This window comes from Prunus persica, chromosome G4 (assembly GCF_000346465.2).
Source record: "Prunus persica cultivar Lovell chromosome G4, Prunus_persica_NCBIv2, whole genome shotgun sequence".
Lineage (NCBI taxonomy): Eukaryota > Viridiplantae > Streptophyta > Magnoliopsida > Rosales > Rosaceae > Prunus > Prunus persica.
In genome coordinates this window covers 2921439-2935269 of record NC_034012.1, presented here as the reverse complement: position 1 = coordinate 2935269, position 13831 = coordinate 2921439, and the positions used below count along the sequence as shown (strand labels likewise).

At 37.8% G+C, this 13831-nt stretch overlaps 2 protein-coding genes across 3 annotated transcripts; one reads left to right on the top strand and one right to left on the bottom strand.

The window, feature by feature from the left end:
* On the top strand, window positions 2013–2941 carry LOC18778392 (dof zinc finger protein DOF1.5). Its single transcript, XM_007212114.2, has one exon. The coding sequence runs from the start codon at window positions 2043–2045 to the stop codon at window positions 2793–2795; it is 753 nt and encodes a 250-aa protein (XP_007212176.2). The 5' UTR covers window positions 2013–2042; the 3' UTR covers window positions 2796–2941.
* Window positions 3637–9120, bottom strand: LOC18779833 (dihydroorotate dehydrogenase (quinone), mitochondrial). 2 transcript variants are annotated; one of them, XM_007211533.2, is made up of 12 exons: window positions 8660–9095; window positions 8402–8539; window positions 7999–8081; window positions 7159–7482; window positions 6691–6946; window positions 5674–5754; window positions 5470–5577; window positions 5361–5390; window positions 4997–5134; window positions 4378–4415; window positions 4183–4282; window positions 3637–4043 (listed from the first exon to the last, which is right to left on the bottom strand). In XM_007211533.2, exons 2-12 carry the CDS (start codon window positions 8534–8536, stop codon window positions 3951–3953), a joined length of 1386 nt encoding a protein of 461 aa, XP_007211595.1. In that variant the 5' UTR covers window positions 8537–8539; window positions 8660–9095; the 3' UTR covers window positions 3637–3950. The 2 variants fall into 2 exon arrangements, with proteins under 2 accessions (XP_007211595.1, XP_020418803.1); XM_020563214.1 differs by lacking the exons at window positions 3637–4043; window positions 4183–4282 and having other exon boundaries at window positions 4378–4446; window positions 8660–9120.

The window sequence follows — 13831 nt, the reverse complement described above, 5'->3', positions numbered from 1 at the left end:
AAAACCTATCAATATAATATATCCACAACTTCATATATTAATTATTTAATCCAGTGTTGGGCTGGCATTGCAGCTTCCAACCGGCACACTGATTGAAATTAGTAAATTTAGTCTATGTTATATAAATGAATAAGGAAAGAAGACTTTCTTTTCCATTTTATTAAAGCAACTTGATTACGAATTATTATAAATTAAAAAAACATAACAGCCAACAATAAGCTATACTTTGTACTTAATCTTTCCAACTCACCCCATATTATTTTTAATTTAAAAAAATACAATAACACTAGAAATATGACAAATTAGTCTTTGATTTACTGATATAATTGTCTCCGCTTGATTAAAAGAGAATTTGATAATGATATATATTTATTACGAGTCTGATAATAACATGGAATATGTGAGTGAGATGTGGAATGACAAATTCTTAATCAGAGAAGAGATGCTATTAGTTTCCAAAGTAAGCTGAATTTTGCTTGTCAAATGCAAATTGCCTTGGACTAATTGATGGAATAATAAGAAGTGCAACTTCTAAGGAAAAAAATAATTCCAATAATATTCTGCTGATGATCTCTTCTCTTTATATGCAGTAAGAAGGCAGTTTTACCCCTAAAAAGAGGTGTCCCAACTATAAAAAAGATGCACTAAAAATCACTTTGTTCTTTACATATATCCTTTTAAGCTTTTGCTTAAAAGAGACTTTGAAAGCATCGGCATCAGAAAGAAATCTTGCATGCATTTCTAAGTAAAAATGTTGGAAGAATTGTGCTACTTTGTCGACATTGTATAATTTAGAAAGAAAGAAAGAAAAAAGTGTTGGAAATGAGGCTTCTTCTTTTGCATTAATTAAATAAAGATTCCTTTATTAAAGAAATCCCATTTCAGATTACTTTTTCATCATAATTGCAAACTGAAAGCAACCCGGACCACATTGTCCACAACCCTACAATGTCAAAGTGTGATGAAAAGGAAGCAACAAAGTTAATCATCAAATCCATTGAAACCTGAAAAGATGGCTTTGAAACAAAGTGTTTAGCAATAACATTAATACAAGTATCTTACTTTAATTAATTTTATGTAAGGGAGAAATTATTGAATACTACCGTAATATAATCACATGATATATTTTATACACGTATTATAATATGGGTGAACGACAAAGTTTATTTTACCCCTCTTGCAAGAGGAATATATGCTAATTAAACTCACTGCTGGCAGATCTGACTGGACAAAACTCATTCAAGTCAAGCCATGTGTATAGTTTCTATTTTTCCTTTTTCTTTTTCTTGCTAAGACATGTGTATCTATTTATATATCAAAATAATTCATTTTAGATCTTAAAAGTGATTGGTGATGATATTTGGGTATAAAATACTGTAAATGCCACCTTTTGATATCATTTTAGCACCATATCATTAGTGCCACTGAGAGCAATAGGCACAATTTGCAAAAGTTGGGTTTGGGGTGCATGCATGAATTGTAGCCCTTTAACTTTAATTGCCCTCGATGCTAATACTTAGCTAGCTTTAAGACCACTTAACCTAACCATAATCTCTTTTCTTAGAAAGTATAAAGTTCCATATAGAGCTTCACCAATACTGCTTACAAATCAGATATGGTCTTGATTATCCATTTACTTTATGAAAAAATATTTCCCTCCTTATCATGTAAGTAGGAGTTCTTACATTCCTGTCAATAGCAGTGTAACATAGGTGCATATGTTTTTCTTGATGAATTATTTTTACATAAAAGTCAAATTGGAAGATGAAGTATCCCTTTACAGGAAAGGAGGCGAGCAATATCCTTATTTTACAAATCAACCAAAAGAAAATGCCCAAATGCATGGAGATTTCTCAAAGCAAAATAAGAAGGCTTTTAGCTTTTTCACTTTTTAAAGTAAAAAAAAGCCTTTATCGGCTAGAATATGTACACAACTACAACTACTTTCATTAGCAACATGCTTTATCTCTCTGTCTTTATGCTCCCATTACCACTGACACTTTGTACGCGACCTCCCTGGACTGGGACCCACTAATTCCACGATGATGACGTGGAGTAATGATGTGTACAAAAAGCTCATCCTCAACTTTGCCAAAGCCAACCTACCTGGCTTCTTGGCGGCTGTCACATGGTTTTCTTACAATCCTGCTTTTAATTTAAGCACTTTTGATCCCCTCATTTTCCTTTATAAATACATAAGCACCAGCACAACCCCCTCCCTAAACCATACAATACAAAGTGTATGTCTCTCAAACTCTAGACCATATCTCAATCTCTCTCTCTGCTTGTGTCTCTTCCTATCTCTCATGGCTGAGGTCCAAAACGGCCAAGATGTCCCGGGAATTAAGCTATTCGGGACAACGATTACATTGCAAAATAGACCACAAGTAAAAGAAGAACCCAAGAAAGCTGATCAAACCGCGGAGAAGAGGCCAGATAGGATCATACCATGCCCAAGATGCAAAAGCATGGAGACTAAATTTTGTTACTTCAATAACTACAACGTTAACCAGCCAAGACACTTCTGCAAGGGCTGCCAGAGGTACTGGACAGCTGGCGGGGCTCTACGGAACGTGCCTGTGGGGGCCGGTCGACGGAAAACCAAGCCGCCGTGTCGAGGGCTGGCCGGATTCCCAGAGGCTTGTATATACGAGAGTTCAGAGGTGGTGCACCAGTTTGAGTTGGATGGGGTTATGGAAGAGTGGCACATGGCCGCGGCACAAGGCGGTTTTCACCAAGTTTTTCCAGTGGTGAAGAGGCGGAGGAGCAGCTCAGGTGGTCAAACATGCAGCTGATGTTCTCAGAAATTCTTTCACCACATCCATATATTTTTAATTTCAAAAAATTGAGAAACGAATATAATGTGTATTGTGTTGTTAGCTTAATGGTAATGATGTATATACAAATTGGTAGTAATCAAGTAATCCTTATATTTATATAATATGAAATGATATTTCTATCATAAAGTATCGCTCAGGAAAGCAAAATAAAACACAAAAAAACTATGGTGGAATCAAACCCAATTATGCCAATGAAGTCATAGGTAGGGTAAGTTCTTCTCTTTATAGAGCGCCATAATTAATATTATTCCATGAGGGCCTAGGAAAGTTGACCATTTACAAAGTGGACGGATAAGATTGGCTGCGTGACGACAAAACTTAAAACAGGGACGAGGTATGAATTACAAGCTACCTAGGGTGCGGGTTTGGCCAGTAGACCAAGGCAGTGTGTCCCTTCTCTTTTTTTATAAGTTAGAATAATCTTAAATATCGCATCTATAAACATAAAATAAAAATTATTTGAGCATGAAGGAAAAAGTAAGTAGAAGGGGATAGATTTAGGTTTATTGGCAAAAGCTCTTACTGTAATTTGGTTATTAGTTTCTTATCAGAAGCTCGGATGGTTGTTTGCTATGCGGCATACAAATACTATATTTATTCTGAAAACCGAAAAAACGAACAGGGCCAAATCGAAAATGTAAGGGGGACATTGAATCAAATGATTGCTAGTTTTCTATTAAACCATGCACATCCTCGACCCATTTTGTTTAAGATTTAAAGGAGGGTTCTTATTCCAGGTAGGTGGTGGCAGGTGCACATAAAATATAAGACAAGTTTCTCATAAAGCAAATTCTTATTTTTGAGTGGATCAGCATAATGGAGTAACAAAACAGAAAGTAGAATGGATCCAAATTTGTACATATGAACTCTAATTCTGAGCTTGCATATCCGGGAGTGGCAGCAGATTTTCTTTTCCATTTGCTACAATTAAATTTAGCATTCGGTATAAAGTTGGGTACAAACTACAAATAATGCCGCTTCAAAAAATTTCTCACGTGTTATGAGTCTCTCCGACTCCCGTACGAAAAAAAATTACCGCTTAAAAATCAGAATTTACACCATGCAATGTAAAAATTTGCTCCGCAAATAAGTTCACCGCTTATCTATTGTTTATACTTTTGCTGTTGCCACTCTGCAATCTGCACCAACTGCTTCACTAACGGACTTGAAACCATCCCTTTCTAAGCACTCAGACAATTCAGCCTGAGAGAGAGAGAGAGAGAGAGAGAGAGAGAGAGAGAGAGAGAGAGGGATGAGCAGAGATTGTAAGACTATTATAAGGGCGTCCTTGACATTAGGCGAAAAAAATGGTTTTCTGCAGAATGAGCGCATCAGATAATACCTTTATCTGGGGTATGAGAGCAGGTCCCCCATAGGCAAATGCTGTATAAAGCTGAACAAGACTTGCTCCAGCTCGTATCTTTTTGTAAGCATCCTCACCACTAAATCAATGGCATAAACAAGGTCCATTAAGGAGGAAAAGGTAGATAATAATTCAAATATGAAAAATATTAACAAATGGCTGTTCTGATCTTACCTGCTAATGCCCCCACACCCTATTAAAGGAACCTTTCCCTGATTGATATTAAATTAACAGGGTCACGCTCTGATACATGCACATAAAAATGAAACCAAGAGGAAAAAAACATAGAATTTAAACAAATAGTTCAAATAACATCCAAAAGAGGCCCTAAATGTCTAGCAATAACAACCAAGAGGTTCAAGCCAATAAATTTCCTTACATAGAAAATAAATAAAAGGACCTCAGCTAGGCACTAGTTAAACTACAGTGGGCTCGGCCAGCTGTGTCTAGACATCATATTCATCAAACCCAAAAACAATTATAAGCCTACTTTACATGAAATTTGAAGCTTGTATACTGATATATTTTATACTTTCAAAAATTCTGTACTTCCTAATGCAGGGGCAAATAAATATTAATAGTCCAACTTCTCTTGTACATAAGCCACAATGGGATGATGGGTCAGTACAACGATAGAATGACATATCAAGCCAGCATACTCACGCATCTTCAAAAATTTAAATAATAGAACATAAAAAAGAAGAGTCATGTTGTAAAGACATGTACTATGCAATCTACACCAGTGTAAGTATCGTGAATAACAGGTTACATGAGTTACAAAGGGGCAACGTACCCTCGTCAAATTGTACATGTCCTTTAAGAGACTGGTAGAGATATTAAAGAGTGGCTTTCCACTCAAGCCACCAGCTTCAGAAGCCACTGGGTTTGTACTAACAGGATCTGGTCTTGAAACAGTGGTATTTGATATAACCTAGAATAAACAAGATAAAAACAGCTCATAAGAGTAGAACAAATGGCACTAAATTTTTAGGTAAATAACAAACTGAACATTAAAGTCATCAACCTATACTCTAACATTAACACGTAGAACACCGTATGGTTATCATTGCACTAAATAGCTCCTAAGAGTAGCAACTTTTGATATGGATATGGTAAACAATGAAAATTGTGAAGTGTGTGATAGGAAGTAAACATACCAATCCATCCAAGCGAAGGGCAAGGGCAACCTATATCGATAAACAAACAACCATGAGAAAACCATTTTAAGGGGGAAGAAAGTAATCAATTACGAGCATAAATGCATACTGCAGCAATATCTTCAAGATCTTCTTTAGACAAATCTGGAGCAATTTTCACGAGCAAAGGAGGAGGGCCCTCTTCACCCCATTGCATTTCATCACGAGCAGCTTGAACCTTGAGATGGGAAGAAAGAGCTATAAGAGCTAACTTTTGCAGACATTGTGATCAATTATATAGAGGGAAAGAAAGTTCATGCCTTGAGCTCCATACCCTTTTCACAAGGTCCTTTAACTGCTTTCTTCCCTGAAGCATACGTAACCCAGGGGTGTTGGGCGATGAAACATTAATCACCTGCAAAGAGATCAGCATGAATATTGTTGAATGAATTAACCTGGATTTGAACTTGAAATGTACACGCAGAAACTGAAACCTAATTGCAGTTCGTGACTTATTACCGAAAACTCAAATTCTGAGGAATTATATCAAGAAATGATGCAAGATTCTATTTTAACTCACTGACAATTCAGCTTTCACTACTGAAGTTGAGGAAGTTTTACTTTAATCTGAATCATTTCCAGATACAAATTTGATTGTTCATATATCCTAGTCAAGTAATAAAAAGTTGGACTTAAAACTATTGCTTCCCACCTGAGCTTTAAAGAAATTATTTTCCAAAAATCTCTATTCTCTATTAAATTAATTGTGACCCTCAAAAGACATATTTGGCATCATTTATCGACAAACAAGGAAATATGTAACCAATTATGTAGTATAATTTGTGACACCAGGTAAATTAACCAAAGATGGTATGAAATTATAGAACTCAAAATCAAATGAATGAACCAACCAAAAGACCACGACAAGAGGCCCATTCAAATGCACCTCTTATTGCTTTTCCGTGTGGAGAACCAACACAAAAGAGCCTATCTTATTAGATGTTAGCCATGAAAACAGATACTAACACAGGCATCGTGATCAAGATAAAAGAAAGAACAAGTTGGACAGTGAGGAGAGTGTTTTTTCCTAATTATGCTTCAGTCAGCAGAACTATCCTACATGCAGCCTCCTTTGGGCAAACAGAGATCCTATTCCTAGGGCACCAACATTAGCAATCAAGATGCACTTTCCAACAATAGGGAATGAACACGTCTTTAGTTGCAAAGCAGCAGAGTCACAATGTCAGGCGAAACTTAAGAACTCTACATCTTATTCTTATAAAGAAAATATTAATATTTAGCATGAAAACAGAAAAATTACTAGACTTGAAATCAGTAGAGAACAATCTACCAAGTAATCAGCATACTGGGACAATGTATGAACCCCTTGTACATAATCTGAAGAAGCATCTTCACTTGTCTTGTTCTTCCCAAGATTCACCCCTAGTATTCCAGGGCCTGCTTTGCCTCCAGGTTTGACTTCTTCACCTGAAGAAGAGGAAGTGCTTGTAGTTTCATCCAACTTCCTCTTACCATGCTGAGCACCCAACCGCTTTGCAACAGCAACAATTCCTTCACTATTAAAGCCACATCGATTGATGATAGCTCTGAACACAACATCAGGTAGATTGATAGCACATAAGTTAGAACAAGAAATGTAACCCAGCTCAAGTTTGAGAAAAAAAAAAAAATTATCAGAAGCTAAAGCACCTTCACCACTTTCCAAAAGTGAATAGAAAATTTGACTTAACACAAGAAATTCGAGGCAATTCAGGTCTTAATCAGAACATAATAAGATAAACACAAAACATACTCTTACCCTTCCTCACGCAATCTGAAGATACGAGGCTTTGGATTGCCCTCTTGGGGAACAGGGGTTACAGAGCCAATCTCTACAAAGCCAAAGCCTAAACCAAGTAAACCATCAACAGCCTCAGCATTCTTATCAAAGCCAGCAGCAAGACCTACAGGGTTGGAGAACTTCCTTCCCCAAACTTCTAGCCCTAAATTTGATGGATCTGGTCTCTTCTCTCTAGGAACCCAGCCACGTGCTGCAGCTGAGACACCCAGTCTGTGAGCAACCTCTGGATCCAGAAGAGCGAAGAATGGATTCACAAGTTTTGTAGCTGCGAATAGCCAGCCACTTCAAAAATTTGATGCCCAAGAATTAGCAACAAACGTAACTAAATGTAAGCTTCAACATTTCACAAAAAACTTAAACCATTCAACAAACTACTGATAAATAAACTGAATCACAAGGTTTCTGCTTCATCCACATAAATAAGTACACAATAGCATAACAATGAACAACCTCATACCAAGAATGAGGCAGAACATAACAAATGACAATCCATAATTTTTGTCTAATGTCCAATGAAAGCTATTAATTTAGCAAAAGAAATTTATGAATTTACAACTAGGCATGCAATTCCAAAGTTACTAGGTTTCAAGCAATACAGCATGGCAGACTTTTAATTCAAGCATCAGAGGTTGCCTTAAGAGAATTCCACATGTTTTATGCTTACGCTTTTCTGGCTGAAAGGTAACAGTAAGTGGAATTAAACATAAATGTTGTAACACTGTAACCATAATGGTAAACCATATGAAAGGTTAAATGCAAAAAGCGCAAAACTTCTACTTAAAGATTTAAATGAGGTACCAGAAAGTTGCTTCATCCACAGTGCTTACATAAGCTCCTCCGCCTATAACTAAGCCTAAGAAGGTACCTGTCAACAACCTCCCCTACAATTCAAAATAAACAGACAGCACTTCAAAATCAGACAACAATTTGTTCCAGTAGTAACTGCTTAAATACAATGAAATTCCAACAAAATTGACTTAAAAATAAAAGCGTAAGCAAGACAAAATGAAAAAGGCACCATTTTGGTGACATGGGTTTGCATTTTCACTGGAAACAAATAACACTATAATCGTCATAGTTCTTCTTCTGAGATTCTTTGCAACCAAAAAGATAGTGTCATACGTATACTAAGCAGAAGAAGAAGAGAGAGAGAGAGAGAGAGAGAGAGAGAGAGAGAGAGAGAGAGAGAGAGAGAGCATACTTTCTTCGAAAAATGAGGAATCTTTGGAGCAGTTTCTGCAGCAGAAGAACAGTGTCTTGCACTTGCAATAGGAGCTGTGCATGCCCTCCTGAACAAAAAGTCTCTCAGTAATTTTCTTGAAGCCCTGGCCGCCATGACCTTCAATGATCAAATAAAAAAGTTAAAAACTTTCAATAGCTTAAATATGGCCTCGCGAACTAACTTTGTGAACAAAACAATAAAGGCAAATGCAAATTTAATAGTAGAAAAGGAACGTACTGAGCAGTGGAAGGCAAGAGAGTGCTACACGGCTTGTTGCGGTGGCACCTTGAAAGAGCGGGGCAATGTGTGAAATGTTATGTTGCACCAATACGCCAGTCTTGAGGGGTATGCTCGTATTGAAAGTTTGAGCGTCCGATAAATTTTGAAAAGAACCAGAATCGCCGTCGTCCGTGAGGCGCTGCTGCGCGAGGAGGAAGAAGAGAGCGCCTTTGTTTTTTCTTAGGTTTTCACTGAGACGACGTCGTCTCATTGCAGGGTTTTCAATTTCACTCAAGTTGGAACGCACGTTTTGATGAACAAAAATATCCAGGAATTTAGCTCCCCAACGCCCAAATATAATTTAACTCTAAAATAAAATAAAATAAGGCACTACAAAAAACTGAGAAGGATTCGACCGATCAGTCATTTTATGATGACAAGGGTGGGTGACATATATGAACCACAAATATAAATTTTCATATCAACTATATGATTCATCTAAATAATAACCTCTCACTTGAGTTTAATATAAAGGTCCGCGTGAGGGTGAAGACAAGACCAACCTCAGCTTCTTTCTTGTTTGTTAGTGGGGTTCTGATCAGGGTGCCATTTCACGGCCAACTTTCTATAAGCTTTCTTCAAACGTCATAACAAAATTGTTCTTACTTTTTCTCCCTCTTTGACTGAATAAATTATACAATTCCTCTGTCCCCCTTGGCAAACTTCATCTATAACACCCATCTAAAAGAAAAGATAGTAAATTATGAAGAAGAAACTATAGAGCATATTCAAAGAGGAAGGATCAAAGTCTGAGCACAAGTTTTCTAACCTGGTTGTAAATAAACATGCTAGATAAGAGAAGAGCTAAGGAAAATATCTGTGTGCTACAAGTGAGTCATAAGTATTACAATCAGCGTAAAAAGTCTTCATTGGTTGGTTTGGTTACAGAACCAAACCAATACAATGGAAATGGATAATGAAAATTATCATAATTAAGTAAGGGAATGAACGGCAACCGTCTGATCAAAGGCATCTATTCCTTCGGTATCCAATAGCAATAGGTTGTATTCAGTTCCATCAAGAGAAGTTCTCTTAAACAGTGCACTCCACAGCCATAGCCCTTCTGTCTGGGCGATGTGTAGATGCTACTTGAAATCCACCGCTCCTTCCAAGAAGCTACAATAGATAAATACAAACATAGCAACGTTCAACTGGTGGGGAAGTAATAGTGAACTTACTGGTCATCAGTTCATACACAGAGAGAGAGAGAGAGAGATTACTTTTAAAACATAATTACTAATTAAAGTAATTCAAAAAGAATAAGATATTACTTAATTACATATATTAAATTAAGAAAGTTGGCCAAAAGAAAAAGTAAAGAAACTAATTTTATATTTTTAAAATTTAAAAAAAAAAAAGAAGAACACTTTTCCCGACGAAATTTCGTCGGCACAGGTCTATGCCGGCAAAATTTGCCGGATTAGGTTTTCCCCGACGAAAATACCTCTGCCGACAAAATTTCGTCGGGAGAGGTCTTTCTGGGAAAAATAAATATAAACTTAGGATATTTAGGTTAATTAATTTTTTAAAATTTTATTGTTAGTAATTAAATAATATATTTGCCTTATTTAATTAGTGAAATTAGTAATTATATTTTAATTATTATTTATTTAGTGAATAATTAGTATTAAATTTATTAATTAACTTCATGAATTATATTACTTAATAAATAGTAATTCAAATTTTCCTTTAATATTCACTAAGTAAAACATAACTACTAATCAAAGTAATTAAAAAGAGAGGTGCTTAAAGGGTATAGCCGCCCTAATGGACTTTTAAAATATTCTATTATTCAGAGTACAGCCGGGTGGCTATACTATTTATTTTCAATAGAGTTGATGCCGTTTTGGAGTTAACATCAAATGGCATTCATTTTCTCTGTAAATGGCCACAGGACCTTCATTCTAGTTGAGTGGTAAAGAATGACATGCTTTATAATTCTTTCCTATTAGATTTCTCCTCTCTTGTCTTTCGAAATTGAAATCGGAGCGATGGTTGGTCATTTGATTCTGATGATATTGATTGAATGCAGGCAACTCCCAAGGTTCACCCTAATTTATGGACACCAAGGAGTGGCTTAGAGCTGATGAACAATGACCTTCCCAGCACCAACCTTGAAGACTCTATGTCCTGCTTTGATTTTTCCAAGAATGATTCATGTCTCATATCAGCAACGGGAGGGATGATCTCCATTTTTGACATGAAAACATTTAAGGTAAACCCAACACAATAGTATTCTTGAAATTTTCTTTTCCCAGCCAAAACTTCCCAAATCTTGTTTGTCAATATGCTTAGGTTCTGTTTGCAAATTTCTCATGATCTAACTCACTGTACTCATACAAATCTGTTGCGTAAAAATGCAGACGATGAAGAAAGTCATGCCACCGCCACCTGCGGCAACATGTCTTGGTTTTCACCCCCGAGATGACAGTATAGTTGCTATTGGCATGGACAATTCCACCATTGTAATATACAATCTCCACTCAGACGAGGTAGTTTGTTTGTTGTTGTATAAATAAATAAAAAAAATCATGCTCAATGTTGTGATGAATCAAACCCGAAAAGAGTCATTGCCTTGATTTATATATATTTTGCAGGTTACAAGGAAGCTTGAGGGTCACGCCAAAAGAGTCACTAGCCTTGCCTTCTCGAACACACTGAATGTACTAGTTTCTTCTGGTGCTGATGCATATTGGAAACTACAATATTACTTTCAGACATGGCTTCTACTCTAATGTGACTTCTGTTATTTAACGATTAACGTCGTTTTGTCCCTGCAGATTTATGTGTGGGGTGCTACTGGGTGGGAAAAACACAGAAGCAAATTGTTGCAGATTCCAGATGGGAAGGAGTTGAAATCATTGTCATATACTTACATCCAAATTCACCAGAATGAGCTGCACCTCATTGCCATAAACAAGACTCACCTTGCAGTGTATGAAGTGAAAGAACTAGCATCTGTTTAGGGGGAGGGGAGGCTACCCCATCCCAAGGTCAGGGCATACTAAGGCCTCTTTGAGGAACTATTTGGCTTTTTTAATTCTTCACTTTGGGATTAAAAACACAAGGCACCCAAAAAGGGATCAGGCCACTCAATGATTCACCATGATTTGGTTTTTTTTTTTTTCCATATAAAGATGTGGTCACGGCCCCTTCACAAGTATATGATACTAACCTATACAAATTGTGTATCAATTTTTACTTTGCCTTGCATTGCAAATGCTCAAAAAGAGCCTGCATATTTTACCATTGATTTCAAGAAAGATAAGGTTCTTTTTGAAAATTCTGCAAGCTAATTATTCTTCAAGTGGTCACACTATCTCTAGGAGGTTTTCCCTTAGGAATGACCGTCCGGTAGTTGTGACATCACAAATGTAAAACAGAGATTAGAGGCCTGCCACCTTTTTGGCTTTGACCGGGGCAATCATCTCCTGATTCACTTTTATATGTGTTGTTGCATAAGGAACCTGTTGTGTCAAACTTTTCACATGGGCACTTTACCATCCTCGCCAAAACAAAACTGAGCATGGCACATCATTGTGCTGTGGTGTTTTTGTATGCCTTGCAAATTCTCCTTTGCATAGAGAAAACGAACCATCAACATAACCAACAGAGGAGATAAAAGATCAAGAGTCCTGAAAATTCCAAGAAATGGATCTCCTTGTAGAAAGGTCCAACTGCTGAAGCTGCAAAATGCATACATCATGTGATTAACTTGCATATCAGATGTAAATATCATATAATTTGGCACGCAAAGCAAGGCAAAAAGTAAACGAAATCAGCAAAAGACAAGGTCCATGGATGCATCTAACAAAACATTAGCTTATTTGTTTTGGTTGTCAAATGGCTACAGCATTCCTAAGTTATTACATACATTTGGCTCTTTACAGATCAGGTCAGTATTAAAATTCCATTACTGATTTCGGTTCAACATCATATCACATTAGTCCCACCAGTTTTAACTCAAAAGTTTATTCTCAAGTCTCCATTAAGGTTGCACCAAATTTCAGTTTGTATATTTGTTTATCCAAAAGGATCCCAAAATCTGCTTCAAATATTTGTTTTGTAGACAAGTTCGTATAATTCCAAATGTATATACTTGTATAAAATACCTATGTAATTTGAATATGAACTGTATGCCATACGACTAATTGCATTGAAAAGCCAATCAAAGGATTTAGTAGAAATAACCAGATTCAAAATTAAATCTTGCTAAACCTCAAACAGTATTTCTTTGGTCTATAGGATTAACTTCTCGTAACCGGCATTACTAAAGCATGGAAATTTCTACTCTTGTCAAACTCATGAGATCAGAAGTCACATAAACTGACTACCAACACCTCAACTACGGAGGGAGAGGTTGCGTCATGTGGTTTGGGGAGCTAATGGACATGAGTGTATACGCAGATGGTGGCCAAGATCTCTATGTTCTAGTCGGGGGCTAGGCGGGCTAGGCTGGGGCTGGGCTGGGGCTAGGCTCGCTAGGCGGTCTAGGCGGGCGACATGAGGGTATACGCAGATGGTGGCCAAGATCTCTATGTTCTGGGCGGGGGCTAGGCTCCCTAGGCGGGCTAGGCGGGCTCTAGGCGGGAGGGCTAGGCTGGCTAGGCTGGGGCTAGGCTCGCTAGGCGGTCTACGCTGTCTAGGCGGGCGACAGAGGGTATATGCAGATGGTGGCCAAGATCTCTATGTTCTGGGCGGGGGTTAGGCAGACTAAGCTGGGGCTAGGCTCCCTAGGCGGGCTAGGCGGGCTCTAGGCGGCGCTAGGCGGTCTAGGCGGGAGGGCTAGGCTGGCTAGGCTGGGGCTAGGCTAGCTAGGCGGTCTAGGCTGTCTAGGCGGGCGACAGAGGGTATATATATGCAGATGGTGGCCAAGATCTCTATGTTCTGGGCGGGGGTTAGGCAGACTAGGCTGGGGCTAGGCTCCCTAGGCGGGCTAGGCGGGCTCTAGGCGGTCTAGGCGGGCGCTGCGCCTAGACAAAAAAAACGCCATTTTGGAATCTCCAAGGTCAGGGAAGAGATCACGATGGTGCTATGAGCGAGAGACGGAGAGATGAAGATTGAAGAAGAAGTCTGAGCGAGAGAGAGGGGCTGGAAGACGGCTCTTGTTAGGGTTAGGGTTTGAGAAGG

Bases quoted from the DNA above. Each gene is read 5' to 3' on its own strand.
- LOC18779833 (XM_007211533.2), bottom strand. From the start codon at position 8,536: ATGGCGGCCAGGGCTTCAAGAAAATTACTGAGAGACTTTTTGTTCAGG. The intron at 8,082-8,401 runs GTATGCTCTCTC...TTTGAATTGTAG, and splicing joins TTCCTCATTTTTCGAAGAAA to GGGAGGTTGTTGACAGGTAC. The intron at 5,135-5,360 runs GTATGTTTACTT...TGTTTATTCTAG, and splicing joins CCCTTCGCTTGGATGGATTG to GTTATATCAAATACCACTGT.
- LOC18778392 (XM_007212114.2), top strand. From the start codon at position 2,043: ATGATGACGTGGAGTAATGATGTGTACAAAAAGCTCATCCTCAACTTT.